At 42.0% G+C, this 19,696-nt stretch overlaps 1 protein-coding gene across 4 annotated transcripts in view; it reads left to right on the top strand.

The window, feature by feature from the left end:
* Nucleotides 1-409: 409 nt before the first annotated feature.
* Nucleotides 410-19,696, top strand: part of LOC121917581 (zinc finger protein 541-like) — a 27,241-nt gene continuing 7,954 nt past the window's right edge. Inside the window, exons 1-9 of one of the 4 annotated variants that reach the window (XM_042443663.1) lie at nt 410-547; nt 5,027-5,368; nt 7,302-7,545; nt 9,767-11,537; nt 12,281-12,339; nt 13,760-13,919; nt 15,192-15,359; nt 17,578-17,911; nt 18,535-18,598. In XM_042443663.1, the coding sequence (XP_042299597.1) occupies nt 5,068-5,368; nt 7,302-7,545; nt 9,767-11,537; nt 12,281-12,339; nt 13,760-13,919; nt 15,192-15,359; nt 17,578-17,911; nt 18,535-18,598 (3,101 nt within the window). In that variant the 5' untranslated portion in view covers nt 410-547; nt 5,027-5,067. The other 3 variants (XM_042443665.1, XM_042443664.1, XM_042443662.1) reach the window with 3 other exon arrangements.

Below are 19,696 nucleotides of genomic sequence, written 5' to 3'. Positions count from 1 at the left end.
CAGATTCAGACACAGTGCAGAAGTAATCCACTTTGAGACTGCTTTAGTCCAAAACACTGCAGAAATAATCCACTTCCAGACTGCTTTGGTCCAAAACACACTGCAGAAATAATCCACTTTGACACGGCTTGGGTCCAAAACATACTGCAGAAATGATGCAGTTTTGAGACTGCTTTGGTCCAAAACACACCAGAAATAATCCGGTTTGAGATTTTTAGGTCCAAAGCACACTGCAGAAATAATCCAGTTTTGAAACTGCTCTGGCCCATAACACCCCAGAAATAATCCAGTTTTGCTGCCGCTTTAACTGCCCTGATTCAGTGCTGGGGAAGTCTGAATAAGCTGAGTAAACTACAATTCCCAGGATTCCCTAGCACTGAGCCATGCCAGTTCAAGCAGGCTCAAACTGGATTATTTCTGCAGTGTGTTTTGGATCGACACAGATTATTTCTGGAGTGTGTTGTGGAGTTCTGCCATCCTCTAGCTGCGAAAAGACCCCCTTTCCTCCTGTGGTTTGAGAACAGGATGAGTCCTGAAAGGATATACTGTATGTTTGGAGGGATACATTTGAGTAGGGTCCCTGGTCTCTTGCCTCCAAGAGTCAAACCTGTGTGTTTAGGCCAGTGGTCCCCAAACTGCGCCCTTTAAGAGATTTGGGATGTCAGCTCTCAGAAGCCTCATCCCTGTTGGTCAAGAGTCTGGGAGACGAAGCCCAAAACCATTTGGGGATCACTGGTTACATTATGATTAGTTTTAAATGCTGGGTTTAATAGGGAAACACATCAGCTGTTGCGGTTGGTGGGGATTCTCTCTGCTGTGGCTTTGTAAGGTTTTCTGCCCCTGGCATCCATTCTAAGCATGTTGCTGTAGAAACGTCTGGAGGGAATGTTCAGGAGGTGGCCCAGCTTGGCAGCGGAGGAGGAGGTAGGAGAGGAGTTCCTTGTGTGGCTTACAAACATCTTATCATTATAATTATTTCACCATTATTACAGTTGTTAGCTCCGACTCATCCTGTAAATAAGACGCCTCCAAGTCCCTCCATCCTCTACCTTCCAGCTTAGGTCTCTGTGATGGAGTCTATCCATCTGGCGTGTGGTCTTCCTCCCTTTCTATTTCCCTCCACCTTCCCCAGCATCTTCTAATGAGGTCCTGCCTTCTCATGATGGGGCTGAAGTATAGCAACCTTAATTTAGTCATCTTGGGGCTCTAGGAAGAGTTCTGGCTTGCTCTGTCCAAGGACCCATTTGTTTGTCTTACTACAATAAGCCCTTAGTTAGTATCTGCTGGGGTTTGGTTCCAGGACCCGCCTTTGGGTACCAAAACCTGTGGATGCTCAAGTAGTCCCATTAAACATCATGGTGCAGAGGTTCCCAACCTGTGCTTTTATTTTCCGTTCCAGGAAAATAAAAGAAATAAAAATGGAATGAAATCAAATAATAAGACTATATCCTTAGATGTACTCCTAAACACCATTAACATGTAAGGCATAGGGTAGGACTCTTAGGGGCTATAGAAATAAGAGCTGCGCTAGTTAAAAAGGTTGGGAACCCCGGGTTTAGTGAAATGGCATCCCTTACATAAAATAGCAAAGTCAACCTTTGCTTTTTGGAATTTATATCTTTTTGGAATATTTTAAAACTGGATGGTTGAATCTGTGTGTAATAATGATGATAATAATGATGAATAATGATGATAATAATGATGAATCCGTGGATATGGGAGGAGGGGCAACTGTATTTTATTTACTTATATCTCGCCTTTCTCCCAATATAGGTCCTCAAGGTGGGGAACTGCAAGTTTAAAGCAATGCAATTTTTAAAACATGGGTTTCAATGGGCTGTGTGTGTTTATCTATCTATCTACATATACTGAAGCTTGTGCTCAAAATGGAAGACATTTTAGAATTCCTCTTGGAAAGGTTGAAATATAAGACATGTCCTGCAAAGAGGAGGTTGTCTGGTCAACCTGTATAAATCCCATATATGTATATAATGCACACACCATATACAAGTCAGGGTCTAATCCTGAGAGCAAGATGTTTTATTATTAGCCTTTTGGCTGAAGAGCTAATAATACTATAAATAATACTATAAATAATAAATAAAATAACATTTGTTTTGCACTATCACAGTATCTAGTTCCCCAGACAGACCTCCCTTTTACTCTGGTACTGACTGTCCTCCTCCTTACCCCAAATTGCCTCTCTCCAACTCGCCTTTTTAATTATTTTAATCTCTATTTTTATTTGTTACTGTTTTTCTTTTGGTGGGAGGGATTATGCTCTGTTAACTTTTGTTCTTATTAAGTATTATATTGTATTAATTGTATTTCTGTAACCCGTCTTGATCCGTAGGGAGAAGTGGGATATAAATACATTATTATTATTATTATTATTATTATCATCATTATTATACACAGCTCCTTAATGAAGGTGACCTATTGGTCATTTAGGGAACAGTCCTTGACCTTATTCATGCGTCAACCTTAATGAGGCTATATATGTGTGTGTGTGTGTGTGTGTGTATATATATATATATATATATGTCATATGTGTGAAATATTAAGGTTCATAACACACTGCAGAAATAATCCAGTTCAGGACTGCTTTAAGTGCCCTGGCTCAGTGCTAGGGAATCATGGGAACTGTAGTCTATTGTGGCACCAGAGCTCTCTCTGACAGAGGCGCAATGTCTCACAAAACTACAATTCCCATAATTCCCTAGCATTGAGCCAGGGCAGTTAAAGCGCTTTCAAACTGGATTATTCCCGCAGTATGCTCTGGATTTGAGTCTTCCTTCCCTCCTGCACCTATTCCCCTCACGAACAACAACCTAAATTCCCCTCAACTGTCTCTCTACCTAACTCCCTATCTCTCCAATTCACAACAAAATGGCGGCCGGCCGCTCCCCTCCCTTCCCCCCCCACAACCCACTTTTCCCGCCTAAACCCCGCACCGACCAATGGGAGCGAGGGAAAGCGTTTCATAGCGGGGGGCGGAGCTAATTATTTTCCGCCCCGCCCTCTTCCCGATGTCGCTGCCAGGGAAGGCTCCGCCCCTCTCCGCCTCGCCTCGTGCCGTTCGGGGGGGCGTGGCCAGCTTCTTGGTGGGCGTGGCCAGTGAAGCAGAGGGGAGCGAGAAAGGCTGAGCATGCGCAGGCGCGCGACGACGGGTAAAGCAGCATCACTGTGCTGCTGCTTCTTCTGAGGCTTTGCTCTCCCTTTGAGGAAAAGGGAAGCCCCTTTTCTCTCTCAGGTGCAATTGCACCCCCTTATTTACCCCCTTTATATCCCCTTTTAGACCCTATTTCTTAATAAGTACCTTTCTTAATACCTTTATTTGGTATTTTTAAGTAGCTCAGCCTTCCCTTTTCTCTTAAAATTTGCTTTTTCCATAAAAGAAGGGTGCACAACAACAACAACAACAATAAACAACCCCCCAAACCTCCATTTTTTCCTCCAGCCCCTCTTTCCTCCTCCTCCACCCTGTTTTTTGTCAGTTTGTGTCAGTTAGGGCACCATCATCATAGCCACAAATAAGCCTAAGAACATCCCAAAGCCCTATTTTGGGTTAAAGAGCCTTCTTCTCCCCCCAAAAAACCCCAAAGTTAGGAATATGAACTCTTAATTTTAATAGCATTAACCATTAAATGCAATGTCTTTACCCTTAGGGATGTCCTTGGCTCCTTGAGGGCAGGTGTCCTCCTTTTTCCCCAAGGCATGTCCTACATTTTCAAGCTTTCTGTCCCAATTTCAGAATAATCCCTTTATTTTTGAGCATGACTTAAGCAGGATGGTGAATCCACATTTATATGCCTCTAGAGAGGTCTTGTAGCGCCTTTGGGGCTCATTGGCAGCATGAGCTTCTTGCCTAGACTTAAGTCTACTTCCTTCCAAATGCATTTGCAAAGGAAGAAATAGGTAGCATGAGCTTCTTCTCTATAGGCTTAAGTCTACTTCCTCAGATGCCTTTGCAAAGGAAGAAATAGGCAGCAGGAACTTTGCTAGACTTAAGTCGACTTCCTTCCAAATGCATTTGGAATTTGAAACTGCATCTGAGGAAGTGGACCGAAGTCCAGGAAAACTCATGCTGCCTCCATTTTGTGGAGCCTTGCTCTCCTTTTCCAAGGCATGCCTTGCCGTTCCCATCCTTCTCTCCCAGTTTCAAAATGTCCTCCATGTTGAGCATAAGAAGCATGAGTTTATATGTTTATAGGAGCGGTTTCTAGCTTGTTTCATCATGCCTTGCATTTTCCTTGCGTGCAAAGAAATCTTGTAGCGCCCATTGAGACCCACTGAAAGAAAGAAGTTGGCAGCATGAGGATTTGTAGATAAACGTGGGTCCAAAACGCACTGCAGAAATAATCCAGTTTGAGACTGTTTAACTGCCTTGGCTCAATGCTAGGGTATTCTGGGAACTGTGGTTTTGTGAAACATTTCGCCTTCTCTTTCGGAGAGCTTTGGTGGCCTCAATAAACTACAATTCCCAGGATTCCTTAGCACTGAGCCAGGGCAGTCAAAGCAATCTCAAAGTGGATTATTTCTGCTGTGCGTTTTGGACCTAAATCTTCCTACAGTGCCATTTATGAGCGGCTCCCAACTGTTCATCACCTAAACCTTCAGTTGACGAATCTGCCATTTAAAGCGTGAAGCTTAATTATAAATGTACATTTGCTGAATCTGAACAGACTTATATCCTCAGTAAACATTGGCCCCATACAGACAGGCCAAAATAAACCTGCTTCGGGTCACTTTGGAGAGATGCTGTTTAAATGATGCATGCGTCCTAAGAGTCCTGAAGCCATGCCAAAACCACAATCCAGTCCTAAGGAATGGAGCGCAGCTTTGGCACAGCTTCCAGACTCTTAGGATGCATGCATTATTTAAACAGCATACCTCCAAAGTGACCCGAAGCAGCTTTATTTGGGCAGTCTGTAAGGGGCCTTGGGTGCGAGTCTGCCGATAATTGTGACTCCAGACTTGCAATCTCTTCGTTCTTCACGGTTCCTTCTTAATCTTTTGCTTTTAGCAAACTGAAACGTAAACTCCAAGCAGAGAAGGTGGTCAACTATGGACCAGTATCCATGTGACGACGGTTCCCTCCAATCTGAGATGCAGCTTCATGAGTTTTCAGGGAATCAGGCTTTGGATTGTAATGATACATTCAGCCATGATTTATGCCCAGATATGAGAGACATGATTTATTCAGGACTGAACAACGTGGATGTGGATCCTAGCCTTTCAGCTACGAATATCAATAACGACTCTTTGGAGGACAACCTGGACTCACTGTCTTTGTATTCGGTGAAGGATTGCGATTCTACTAAACTCCTAGATGACTGTGACACAGATTCGCGGCCACTTTTGCACGGTGAGGTGTCCTGGTTGGTTGATTTGTAGCATATATAGTGGACCCTTGTTATCCGTTGGGGTTTCGTTCCAAGATCCCCCATGGATAACAAAATCCGTGTATGCTCAAGTCCCATTAAATATAATGGCATAGCAAAATGGTGTCCCTTATAAAAATTGAAAAGCAAGGTTTGGTATTTGAAATGTATACTGTTTTTGAACATTTTCAAACCATGGATGCTTGAATCAGTGTATAAAAAATCCTTGTATAAGAAGGGCTAAATAAATTATTGGGTGATTTTTATTCCAACTCCCTTCTGCAAGATGACTCAAAGCAACCCCAAAGCCAAAAGCATTCACTGAGAATCTGCCTAAACTGAAACCAGAAGTGACATTACTTTCTGTTTCTGTTTTGTCTGGTTTTGATTTAATTTTTTCCAGGGGCATCTGTGAGTTTTCAAGGAATGTTGTTATTATTGTTAACCTTTATTTATAAAGCGCTGTAAATTTACACAGCGCTGTACATACAGTCTTTTTAATTAGACGGTTCCCTGCCCTCAGGCTTACAATGTTGGTGGGTTGGGCAGAGGAAAACTGCTATGTTCCACATGGGTTTGAACCATTTGGGGGAGCGGGGGGCAAACCAATCACCTGGAAAGATGTGCATTTTTATAAAGTGCTTTGGTGCATTGATACAGCTCCCCAAGGGATGCATGGTAGTGAAAAGTGGCCCTAACCCCCCTCCACTGTTGGCCACCTGTAGCCTAAAAAGAAAAAGGGAAACCTAAGTTCTGGCTTTGGATTTGCAGAGTAGTCCCTCTCTTGCCAAGTAACTCCCATCGCTCTTCACTTCGTCACAAAAAGGACCATAAAACATGAATGGCAGGTGCATGGTTGTAAACATACAAGGAATGTGGATTGCTTGTTTAAAGGTGTTCTGAGGACTCTGGTGCTGAAAGTCTAGGATTAAAGTGGTATGGGACAGATTTGTGAAACGTGCTGGAAGACACACAGCAGCAGCAACAACAACAGAAGGGTTGAAACCATTTAAAAACATTAACATATCTTTGAAAAATCAAAATGTTAGCCTCACCAGGTAGATCTTTGTGCCTGAGAATATAGTAGTGGATTTAGCTTACTCTCTGCGAAATCAGTAGCATTCACTCACCACTCTTACAAGGTCCAGGGCTGGCATATGCGCACCATTTTCTTCTGCCATACGGAACCAAGCAATAGTTGGGAGATGGGATATTTTTCTTCTGCGACAAAATCCTCTTCATTATTTAAAATCCAGACATTTTCTTTGAGAGCATTTCTATTTTGGGTTTGAAAGTGCTTTCCATGCATTGGCTGTGTTCCCACAAAATACTGAGACAACATTTTTCACGATCCTGGTTTATAGTTCACAAGCGTGTTGCTCAGTTCCTTGCCAACCAGGAGCTTCCTTCACCAGAATGGGAAAGCCTGGAGTTATTCCCATCCAAAGCAAGGCTCCTGTCATGTTTCTCCTTTAAAAGGTCAAAGTTAGATGACAGGGTCTGAAGTTCTCTTCTGTTCCGAATTTTGTTAGATGAGTACCAAGACCAGATCTCTGTTTCCTGATAATGCTAAGCTTTTCCACCTTGATAGTTCCTAGTGAGTTTTAGTTGTTCCTGCTTATAGGAGAACACAAATCAGAGTATGAATTAGCACACTTACATATGAAACAGTAAGCTAGGATCTTGAAGAATTTGGGCATTTAGTGTGTGGGTGAATGTGGTGACTGTCTAATGAATCTATACAGCAAACTGATTTGGTATTATTCGTGTGTTGGAGAAGTGTTGGGGTGGGGACTAAGCAAAAACTGGCTTGCCTAACACTGCCTAGCAGGGTAAACAAGATTTGAACCAGAAATTATTTAGGTCACACTCGTATTAACTGCACCAATACTAGTAACGTTGTCTTTATGTTTTTAGAATTAGGGCTTCCTGCCCCTTCAGCACCAAAAGAAGCGGAGCAAGGAGGCAGATCCAGCTCTGGCAATGGAAAGAAAGGCAAGAACCAGCAAAGCTCCCCTCAAGCTCCTTTTCTGGATTGCAGCCTCTGTGGGAAGGTTTTCAGCAGCACCAGTTCACTTAGCAAGCATTATGTGACTCACAGCCAGGAACGGAAGCATGTCTGCAAGATCTGCAGCAAAGCATTTAAGCGGCAGGACCACCTGTATGTATCTGCTAATAACACTGATTTAAATATATGAGGGTAATTCTTGCTCCAGTAGAAACAGTTTGCATCTGTACACGGCAAATAACCATGCACAGTTAATATTCCTGAGTTATTGGGGATGACACAATCTGGCTTAAATTAAGTAAATGGCAAAACTGCTACTGAAGTTGCTTTGCAGCTATGGTCTGAACACACTGTTCAGTAGAGTGATATGTTTTCAGGTTTTGTAGCACTAGTCTAGGGAGAATTCCAGCTCCGAATAGGCAACTGGTATTTTGGAAACAGAGGCTTTCTAATGTTGCTTTGTGATGTGTGAAAGAATTTAAGGCCCACAGAGAATTGCGAGGTGAGTAGTTGTCTGAGGGGATATTGGTGCAAAGATTTACAGGGAAAGTATCTTGAACCAAAAAAAAAAAGTGGAACTCTGGAAAGCTATTGACCTATTATTTTCTTGGGGACCAAACTAATATCTCCCTATTCCTGCTGCCACTTGTAGCTTTCCAGTAACACATCATCTTGTTATTGAGAGAATTTTCCATGAAAGCTAGAGCCTATGGCCAAAGATCTGGGCTTAGTTATCCCCAGGAGTGGTTAACCTGTGCCTGGATGATAATGTTTTAGATTGGAGTTGGAGGCTTGTATGGTGGAATACTGCTACTAATTCGTTTCAGCTAGAAAAGTATCATACTTGAGCAAAGGCTAATGTAGAACCTTTCTCTCTGGCATCATGTTTTATACATGGAGGGGTTTTTGGTTTTTTTTAGAGGCGCATTCAGTTGTGTGCACCCTCACTGTTCGAGATGCAAGTTGGGCCAGAGGTCATAGCGGAACAAAACAAAACAGGATTATTATTGCCCACACAAAACATTTATAGCCCTGCTTGGTTAGGAAAGCTGAAGGGACAGCTGGGATGAGCAGAGCAATACCAGTGCCTGGTCAGTGCCTAGGCCAGTGAAATCCCTGTCTGATGATTCATCTTGTAGGGACAGTTATCTGGAGATACGGATTTGCAGAGCTAGCCCTGGCACCTCCTGACATAGAGCCGAGGCATAGATTTATTACCCCTGAGAGTGCACCCACCTTTTCACTCCTCATTGTTCCTTCCTTTCCTGCCTTGGGCTATCACCTTCTTTTAACCTGCTTTCCTTTGGCTGTGCTTCTTTAAATTCTCTTTCTTTGACATTTTGCCTGCCCTTCCTAACCTCAGGACCAAAAGAACTTGGCCAGTTGTATTCAGAAAGTTGTTTCTGACTACCCAAAGTTCCTTTCTAATGAGAAGACAGTTAAAGTAATTATAAACATACCTCTGTTAACAGAACTTCTGCCAAAAATTCCTTTTTACAGTCTTTTTATGGCCATCCAACCCACACTTATTATCCACATCTTCTGTCTAGATGGAAGGTTCTCTTAGCAGAATCAGCACTGGAGGGATGTTGAAGGAGAAACATTGACTATAGGTATCAGATGGCTGCAGCATGTCTGCAATAAGCAAGTCAATAAAGCTAGAGGTTTTATTCCAGCTGATCCAACTGTAGCTATGTCTGCCTCCTTGCAATAGGAAAGGTAAACATCAGCTGTTTTCAGCATCTATTACTGAGGATGTGTGATAGCAGAACAGCAGAAGAAGAGAAAAGCAGATACAGTTGCCTCCCTGGTAAATTAAAAAAGCAACATGTACCGGTAGTTTTGTAAATTTGGCCATCAAAATGGAAATTGTAACAAAAGTGAAAAATGGTGAGAGCAACCAAATAATAATAATTAAAAAAAAACATTCCTGAATGGTTTTTGAAGAAGCTTTGAAGTAGTCTATATAGCAGGGCCAAAATTCTTCTTTTTCCTTACACAAACTTACCTGACCTGGTTGTTTCATTCCACATTTGTAAATTGTTAGTTTTGGATAAAAGGTTTGCTGAAAATGCTTGAACTGTTCTTCCTTTTTTTGCTGCAGGAATGTGTCCCTATTCTTTCCATGGTATTTCTGTGTCTGATGCCAAATTTTCTGTTAAAGAAGTAATACCCAGGAACACATCTACCTTGTTAACTGTATTGCCATATGCTTCATCACTCTTAGGTCTTTGAATTGTGGTATTGATAATGAGAGTTACATTAACCAAGATTGGAAGAGATTTTTGTGATTAATAATAATTTTTCAGGTTATCCCTCTCTCCAATGCTGGCATTTTTAAAAGATTGTATCAATTCTTTCCCCAAAACTTTAGGAGTGGTCACATGCTAACCCACCAAAAAACAAAGCCGTTCATGTGCATAGAACAAGGTTGCAATAAGAGTTACTCAGACCATCGGTCTCTTCGGCGGCATTATGAAATGCACCATGGTTTGAAGTTGTTAAAGGATGATGATGCTTCTGAAGGTGCCCCTTCTCCACATGAGTCCCGAATCCAGATGGGATCCAACAACACTAGAACTGCAGAGAGACTGGCTGTTCATCCTGAACCTCAAGCCCCTAATGATTTCCTCTTGGCCAACAGAGACTTGTTGAGGTGTATTGTCAGTAACTTTGTTGGCCAGAAGTTTCCACCCGCTTCTTCACCCTCGGTGGGACAGAATGAACCAAACTCCAGGAGATCCTTGCAAGCTTGCACCTCCCTTTGTGGGCAGATTTCCTGTGTTCCCACAAGTTCTGCTATGCTCATGGAAACCACAGGTGATACAGAAATGAAGGAACTTTATTCTTGTCAAAAGAATACAACGTCTTCCAGTTTCTATACCATCATTAATCCTGGAAATGTATCTGTACTTGGGCCAGCAGAGAACACAAATTTGCCAGACCGACAGCCACATTCAGACCCTCCCTTCCCTTTAGAAGCCACACCCATGGAGTATTGGTCAAACAGTGGTATTCCTCATTTCCCGTTATTCAGAGGCCAAAAGATTCCTGCTACTTCTCACCAGTCAAGCGGCAGCTTCCAGTGGGTTAGAAATGTGCCACCAGCTTGCACCAAAAGCAAAGGCAGTGGTGTTTATGTTGCTCAGATGTCATCTGCTTCAGGTCAAGACATTTCACAAGGAGTTGGGGGGACTTCCCCTGCTTTTGATTCTTTGTCACATAACATTGACCATCCAGATGTTTTATCCTTCAGCCCACTCTTAAAAACACAAGGGGAAATCTCTGGGGAGCCAAAGCTCAGTGGCTTTGAAGAGACTTTTAGGTCAGGAACAAGGTTTCCAGATGCTCCACAGCAAGGTGTTCTGCAGAAGAGTGAAACAGGGCCAGTCTTCAGGCAACTGTTTATGAAATCGCAAGAATCTTCTGTGAACCAGGACAAACTACAAGTTCAGAGTCACCTGTTCCAGAGGATCACCAAATCTCAGCACATCGTGTCTCACACCCAGATTTCTGCTCCATCGCAGCTAGTAGTTGGGGAGACTGAGCAGGTAGTAGCGAAACCACACCAGAGCATGTTGCAGCAGCAGCAGACTGATTTACTTCACTCAGTTACAGAACCAACAGAAAGGGAACAATCTCCTATACATGCAAAAAAGGCCTTGGCCCAATTTCAGAAGGACTTCCCATCTGAAAGTGAAAAAGAAGGGCAGCACTCAGCTACTGTTCTGCAGCCCTTTCAGCCATTTTCTGTACAACCTGTAAACTCGGACAGCATTTCTCATGCAAAGCAGGCCAGGACCTTGAAGGCAGGATGCCTGGGATTCAAAGACTTCTCTAACCCTAGCCAGTCACTAATGTATGAATCCACTCCAGGAAACCACACTTATGGGAAACTGAGCCAGTTAGAGAATGGCTCTCCTGGATCAAGGAAGAAAGAGAAGAGCAAAGCTTCTACCAAAGAATCAGGAGGCAAAGGGCATTCTCGATGTGGTAGACCCCGTCGGAAAGAGAAGCCAAAGTTCGACGTGTCTTCTGTAGCTTCTCCCAGTCAAGTGGCCATGGCATCCTTCTCCTTGCCTAGTACCTCATTTGACAATGGGGCCAGAGGGAAGGCAAAGCTGCCTATTTTCAACAGAATTCAGGTATGTTTAAATAACTCTCTTTATAAAATTTAAAAAAGGATTCATATTTTAAAAAAGAACTTAAGCAAAAGCAAAGAGTGCTATTCTCTGTTGTTTATATCAGGGCTGGGGATCATGCAACCCTCCAAGTGCTGTTGGTTTCCATGTTCGAGAAACCTTAGCCAGCACAGCCAGTTTTAAGAAAGACTGGAAATGTTAGGCTACGTCTGCATTGCCGAAATACTGCGGTTTGACACCACTTTCACTAGCATGGCTCAGTGATAAGGAATCTTGGGATTTGTAGTTTGTTGAGGCACCAGAGGCCTTGGTGAAGGAACCTAAATATGTCATAAAACTACAAATCTGAGAATTCCATAGCACTGAACCATGGTAGTTAAACTGGTGTCAAACGGCATTATTTCTGCAGTGTCGATGCAGCCTCTTAGTCTAAGAATATCTGGAGAGAACATGGTTACTACCCTTAAAAGTCCGTCAAACTTTATGAGTCATCAGACTTTCTTGTTAGCGTATATGGAGAAAATCTATTAGGCTCATCTTATGCAATAGACAGTACTTGGAAAAGTTACTTTTGGGGCTAGAAGTTCCAGAATCTGTCCATCGGCAAGGACATGTAAGGATTAAAGGATTAAGGTACAGATATTTAATCACTGTGCCACCAGGGCTCCCTTAATTAATTCTTAAGATGAAAAGTTTATTTTAAAAGGATTAAGCGCATTTAACTTTTTCCCTCCCCTCCAACACAGGGTGGAAATATCTACAGTTATACTAATGCAGTGAGGGAAGAACACTTTTCTCCTGGATGGTAAGCATGATGTTTTAATAGTGCCTAAAATAGATGGAGCATGTGCTTTTATTTGCTAGGCATCCATTTATGCAGCGGTAATGGGAGTTACATACACATGTGCTTTACGTATTTTCATTTAGTTAGGAGTTTGCTGGGATCATGCTTGTCAGCTGAAAAATTGGTGCACTAAAAGACATTGCCTTATTTATATTGCTGTGCTATTTGGGATAAACACAGAGATAGTAGTTGTGATAAAATTTGGACCACACAGGTGGGGTTTTTTTAACCAGTTCCCCAAATCTGGCAACCTCTTAGAATTTCCATTAAGGAAGATCACAAAAAGGGGATAGTCCTTTGGACATCTATGGGTGCTTGAGATTGCTGTCTTTTTTCTTCTTTACTTTACACACAACCTATATATAAAGTTTGGGAGTATTTAGGTGTAAGGAAAGTTTAGCATGTTTAAATACAAAACTGAAACAGGTGAGAGCGTATTGTTTGGAACTGAAAACTTTATATTGATTAGCTTCTGCCTAAAAAGCACAGACCCTTTGTCCCATGCCAGGATAAAGGCTGAGACATATACTTGGTTTTCTCTGACACCGTTTCAAAAATGTCTTGTTCAAGTCATTTTGAAGTGTCTAGAATTGCTGGTTAGTCTTTAAAATGCCACACGACTTCTTTTTCTTTCCCATTTTATACTGAAACACACTAACAAAAAGAACTATCTGAAACATGGTGTGCAGGGAGAGAGAAAGAGAGAAAGTGTTTAATAAATTACTAGACCAGCTCTCTTTTAAATGCAAATTCATCAGGACCAGGCAGAGGATGTCAACCCTGGAGATATAAGCCTATAACAGTATCTTATAAGTCAGAGATGGGATGCCAGAGGCAATGGCTTTGTGAAAAGCTAATCAGAAAAGTTTATGCTAGTATATGAGATTACTGTTTGCCAACTTTGCCATGCTAATGAAAGCTGATTTGGGAAACTATACTTCTGCCTATTAATACACTTAATAGTACATGCACAGAGAAAACTTAGGGGCTGTCTGAGGGATAGCAAGCCAACATTTTTAGAGAAGAAAGTGTCAGAAATGGTTTGTGTTATGGTATATGGCTGAGGCTGTTCAAAGAATATAAGTACAGCTGTTCAGTTGGGCTGACACATGCCCCTGAGGAGCTCTTTGACTTCCAGCCATTATGTTTCCAACAGCATTTACTTGTATACGATATCCCATTGGGTTTTTCTTCTCTAGATAAAACAGTTTGCAGGTAAATGAACTGCGGAAATTCATTTCAAGACAAATATAAAACACACCCTCAAGCAGAAAACGTAAATACGCATACAACATGGGCTGAGTGTAAAGTACAAAACAGTGAAAATTCAGGCTTCGTAATATGTTTTCTCATCTCTTTATGCATCATCTTTTCCCATCAGTGGTAAGACTGAGGGAGATCCTGGAGACAAGAGTGAGCATGGAAGCAACTTTGTTTGCACAACCTGCAGTCAGCTCTTTTATACTGAGAGGGGCCTGAACAGTCATATGTGTTTCTATAGTGAGCAGTGGCGGCCTCCACCAATGAAGGAAAACCAGCAGGTAAAATAGAAACCAAACTCTGGTAAATGAATAAAGGTTATTCCCAGTGCTGATCGTTCATATAAAGTTGCTATAACAAGGAGATTTGTTTGTATTATATAACAAAGGAGTACCGTATAATGTTTGTCTTAATAAGGGATACCAAGTCTGAATCCCTGCTGTGGCCACAAGACACACTGGATGGCCTTGAGTAAGTCCCCAAGATTACTAAACTGGGGCTTTGGACATTTCATACTTGGACATACCAAAAGTTCATATTTGGGACATATCTTGAGATGATATGATATACTGGGGAAGATGATATTGTTTAGTAAAGTAGAAAGCAATGGGAAAAGAGGGAGACCACACAGGTGGATTGATTGAAAGAAGCCATGAATGCCTTGAATTTGCAAGACACAAGGAGGTTAGTTGATGAACAGGGGTCTTGGGGGGTCTCTCATTTATTTGGTCACTATAAGTTGACTTGAGGGCAAATGACAAGAGGATTGTACCTAACTGCACTTGAATTCCCTCTAAATAGCTTGCCTTCTGTTCTTATGTGACATTGCTTGTCACATTTTTGTATTTATTTAGAAACACTGAACTACTGTCTCACCTGAAGGTGCTCAAGGCAGTTAGCTTTATAAACAACAGTAGATTCATTAAATAAAGATTTATCCAAAACATTCAAAATATTGCAAGTTATTTATTAATTCAGTGGTAGAGACTGGTGGATGTGGGTTGAGACAGAACCAATCTGCTTGCATTGTTTCCCTTTCCTCCTTTGTTAACATTTTGAAAAGTCTATGGCTTATGCAAGGGAAAGCATCAGTGATATCAGGCATGTTGTTTCCCCTACTATGGCTTCTGGCCCATGTAGAATAATTATGCCAGGAGGAATACTCCTTCGTATTGATTATTGAACTTCTTTCCTATTAAGGAAATCTGTCCCCTAGTGATTGGAGGTGTTATTTTAAAGTATAAATCAAATAAAATTATCAAGTTAAGCCCTCCCCCCATAATGGTGCACAGCCCTGCTATGTCTGCTAGTATAGATGCCAGGTGTCTCGGTTTCATGGTCTTGGAGCTATGGTAGAGAGACACTCTTTTTCCCCCATAGAGCATTCTTTCTCCTTTAAAAAAATACCATACATTATTATTATCTGCCTTAAGCTCTTTGAAAGGGGCAAGGTTGAAAATAAAATATGATTAAAGAATTAGTGTTGCATTTAGTGTACTTGTTGCTAGAATGCACAATTTTTATAGATAAATATATATTTGCTCTCCTTTAAGGCATGTGAGGCAGAAAATTTACAAGCTCAGAAACTGTCCTTCAAGGCAGCAGGAGATGGAGACACTACTTCTGAAATCAAAAGGCCTTCAGAAGATGTAGCTGTAGCACCTTTTGTAATTCCCGTCTCAGTACCTGTAACAACTACAAATCGGCAGCAAGAGGACAAAGTGGGTAGTGATTTCTGTTATTAAACTCCGATAATATGAAGATATGTTAAATGTTCAGGACCTAAATGTACTAATTGATAACAGAGGTGCATTGGGGCTTCATAATTGTGTGATGTGTGTGTAGCGTTCCAACCTGTGTAGAGTGTAGGAAGGGGTTTGTATTGTCATAAGGCTGTTCTTGAACAATAGAGGACCAAAATACTTTATTTTGAAACATTATTTGAACAGCATCAGAGAACTCTGACTTAGTATTTCTATAGCAAAACTGCAAATTTAAACTGGGCAAATTAAATTGTTGCACCTTTATACCTTTGACCTATGTATATAGTGGTCTGATATAGAGTGTTTAAAGTTCTTTGCAGCTATTACTTCTTTGTAAATCAGAGTGAAAATCATGTTGTCCTCCAGATGATGTTGGACTGCGTTTCCCAGCATTCTTCATTGTTATTGTCTTAGGGATGGTGGCGTAGAGGTTGTGAGATGAACCCTTATGTAAGCCACATAATGACATCACTGCAAAGCTGAGCATCCTGACTTGTAGTTCATTCTCTTGACCACTGTGCTGTGCCAGAACTCTGGGCATGGGGATTTTTCATCTCCCAGATCTTGGTATATCAATCCTGTAATTGCATCAAGTCCCAGAATTTCTTCAGTGATTGCTTAACAGCCTGCAGTTGTTGATCTGAGTTTCCAACTCTCTCTTGTCTTTATTGACACAATACTTCATTGAAATGACTATTGTCCTTTAGCAAACCCAAAATCTACTGTTGCTGAGCTGCTTCCTGTGTGTCCCTTGATCAAAACTGTTCTTGTGTCAAAGGCCACATAACTAGTCTTACACAGCAGGCTTTCTAAAATAAGGCTTCTTTCTTTATCTGTGAGTGATTTGTTCTCTGGTATGGGTTCCCAATGCTCCTGCCTTTTCTACCACCACCATAAAGAATGTAGGCAAGCCTGCAGTTCTGTGATTTCCTTTTGCCATTAATGCACTTCTCCCTCTTCTTCAATGTCTGTAATCCGGGATAGACTTTCTGTTCAGCAAAGGAAACCTTTCAAGACCCCCAAGAGTATGCACATTCTGTGGTCTCTCCTTTCACTCAGACCCAACCATCCTCTTTTTCTTTCTGCTCTCCAGTAGTTCCTCCTCCCAGAATTTTACAGATAGGCACTAGGGAACATGCAGTTTCCCAGAGTTCTCTCTCTCTCCTATTCAAATGGCGTTCATCCCCCAAAGATCTGCTGTAAAATATTTATGGCCTGAGAAGTTATCTCAGATTGGTCAGTAAAGGAGAGACCCAGTGAAAGTCCAATTCAGTAGCTAGAAGAACAGTGCTCCAATCTTCTGCCCACCAAAAGGCTATCACTTTCTCACTTCTATCACTTGACAAGCGTTTGTATGTTTCTGGGTAGCATCAGAGTTGCCAATAATGGTAGGGCAGAGAGTGAAAATAGCTATAGCTGGAAAATAGCTATAACAAAGATGCAATAGGTAAAGGAGCAAGACACTGATGTCATAATCCTGTCAGCCAGTAGAACTGGTGGATCATAGGAAAGGAGAAAACCAAGTCCTGTGAGTACAGTTGAAAGAGATGGGTATACAGTGGGGGTCTCCATGTCTTCAGGCTTGCCATCCATGAACTTAAAATCTGCGGACGGCAAGCCCCATTGTTCCCAAGGCGGCTGTGCACATGTCACGCCACTTGAGGTCTTATGTTTTTTGGTATCTGCAGGGGAGGGTCCAAAATGAATCCCCCGCAGATACTAAGGTCCAACTGTGTTTAGCCTGAAGAAGAGAACAGGATATGTATTAGCTATGTTCAGAAACCTGGAGGACTGTCACATAGAAGATGGGGCAGACAGGTGTAGAATAACAGGTGGAATTTTCAAGAAATGAGATTTCACCTAAGTATTAGGAGAAAGATCCAATGGCGAGAGCTGTTCAGCAAATGCTTGCAAGGTGCTGGGTTCTACTTTGCTAGAGGTCTGGATGGGCATCCATCAGAGATGCCGTAGTGGCAAGATCCCTGCATTATACAGGGAGTTGGACTGGTATGCCTTTTAGTTCTGTGATTCTTGATGGTCTTTCAGGTGTGTGGTCTCAAGTGAGAAACATCCAGTGCTGCTTGCTTATTTGCATATCAGGCACTAAGCAGGCCATATTGGTTTTGTTTTTCCCTGTAGCAGTTTAAGATCCCATGAGTTGTGTCTGTTTTCTCAGGCTGATGAGAAGGAAAGCCAGGATGAAAAGGATTTCCAGGAAGGCATGCCACCAAAGAAGAAGAAGAGGAGGACTTGCCCAAAGTCACTTTTCATCCCACCACCTCCACTAGTCTGCAGTGAAATACAACCTGGCACTGGAGGATGCTACCAGAGTAACCTTCGCTCACCTGTCTTCCTCATGGATCACCTCCTGCAGGGCTTAGTCCAGTGCTCACCATATACACCTCCACCAATGCTCAGCCCCATTCGTGAGGGTTCAGGACTATATTTCAACACTCTTTGTTCCTCCTCTGCAAATACTGCTACTACCAATGCATATAGCTCAGTTTTAAGTAAGTAATGACCTTATAATGCTCTGAAAATATAAAGATGCCTTATACTGAGTTAGACTGTGAATCCATTTAGCTTTGAACTGCCTACTCTGACTGGCTACTCCTAGAATTCATGAAGGCAGGGATATTTCCAGCTTCGCTATCTGATGTCCTTTTAGAGTGTCAGGCAATGCTATCAAGCACCTCCCCTCACTTTAGGATGAGACAGTCCAAAATGAAATGAGAAGATGAATCTTGTAGGTTGAATAGCACTCAGTGTGCTACTGGAGTGCATTAGAGGAAAATTATGAGTAGTGTTGTTGTTCTCTATTAAAAGTGTTTAGGTTTGCAGCCAGTAATGTAAGTGTGTCAGCATTCAGGAGAGCAGTTTCTCATTTTCAGTAATGGGGAATGTTTGGATGCTGCAGCCTAGACACTTTCTTAATGCTTGTATTTGCCTGTTTCATTCCACAAAGGTCAGAGAAAGCATATGCAATCAGAAACAAACACACATACCCACACACACATTGTCTGTCTGTCTGTGTACACCTTCAAGTCAGCTGTCAACTTAAGGCAGGCCCATGGAGGGTGGGAGAGGATTCTACTTTCTTCATTGTATTTCTGTCTTTCCTTTTCCAATTTAGATGGAGTGGATGGAGCCCTTTTGTTCTCCCTTGTGAAAGATACCACCAAAATCAGCATAGAACCGTAAGTGAGGGGATAAGAATACTGATAAGCAAGTGCAGTGATACCTTACCTTCTGCTGCTCTCTGGGTTGGTGAGCGGAGGAATCCACATAAATGGGCTTCACCCAATCATTTACCAGAGACAGGGGAAAGGATGTGATGTTATAAACCATTTGGTTGATTTCCTATGTCAGTTATCCCGAGGCTTCAGTTCTTGCCCTGCCTATGCCAAGAGAAAGCTCTTTTTCTTAACTCCTTCATCCTGTGAAAGCCATTCTCTGTTGCTGCTTTTACTTCAAATTGTTTATGAGGACAGAAGATGGTACAGAGAAGGGCTACCAAGGCAGTTCACAACAATAAAACACTATCCTGATAACAATAAAACCATCATAAAAAAACAGCAAAACCAGAAACTAGCAAATGCACTTAAAGCCTGTCAGAAAAATTGTGTTGATTTTCTTCCCAAAAGCTGTCACCAAATGAGAGTTCCATATCCAGGTGCTGTCATTGAGAAGGCCTTATCTGATCTCATTTGCTTCAGTGCAGGTGTCACCAAGTTAACAATCTGTGCATTGCAGATTGCATTCTGAGTAGCTCATGCTTCTTGTTAGATGTACATCTGTCTGCATGGCATTGTGCTTTATTTATGTATTAATTCTATGTTACTCTATACAGCAACTCAATAAATTTCTTAGAGGTAATCTTACAACAACATAATAATAATAATAATAAAATCTTTATTTATATCCCGCCCTTCCAAAAAGATCAGGGCGGCTTACAAAATGCAACAATGCAAACAATACAGGTTAAAAACATACATATGACAACAATAATACACAGTCTAAAAACAATAAAAAAAGCCCCGTTAGCCCATCCTCATGGCCACGGAAGAGGAGGGAGGCCCACAGGATATTTAATCGGGGAATGCCTGCTTGAATAGGAAGGTTTTAAGGTCCTTCCTAAATTGGGCCAGGGTGGTAGATGAGCGGAGCTCCGTGGGCAGCGTATTCCAAAGGGCTGGGGCAGCTGTGGAGAAGGCCCTTCTAGAAGTAGAAGCTAACCTAGCCCCAGGCACCTTCAGCAGTTGCTGCCCAGATGTTCTGAGGGTGCGAGGCGGATT

The sequence above is a fragment of the Sceloporus undulatus genome, unplaced genomic scaffold, assembly GCF_019175285.1.
Source record: "Sceloporus undulatus isolate JIND9_A2432 ecotype Alabama unplaced genomic scaffold, SceUnd_v1.1 scaffold_24, whole genome shotgun sequence".
Lineage (NCBI taxonomy): Eukaryota > Metazoa > Chordata > Lepidosauria > Squamata > Phrynosomatidae > Sceloporus > Sceloporus undulatus.
This window is presented reverse-complemented; position numbering and strand designations above follow the sequence as displayed.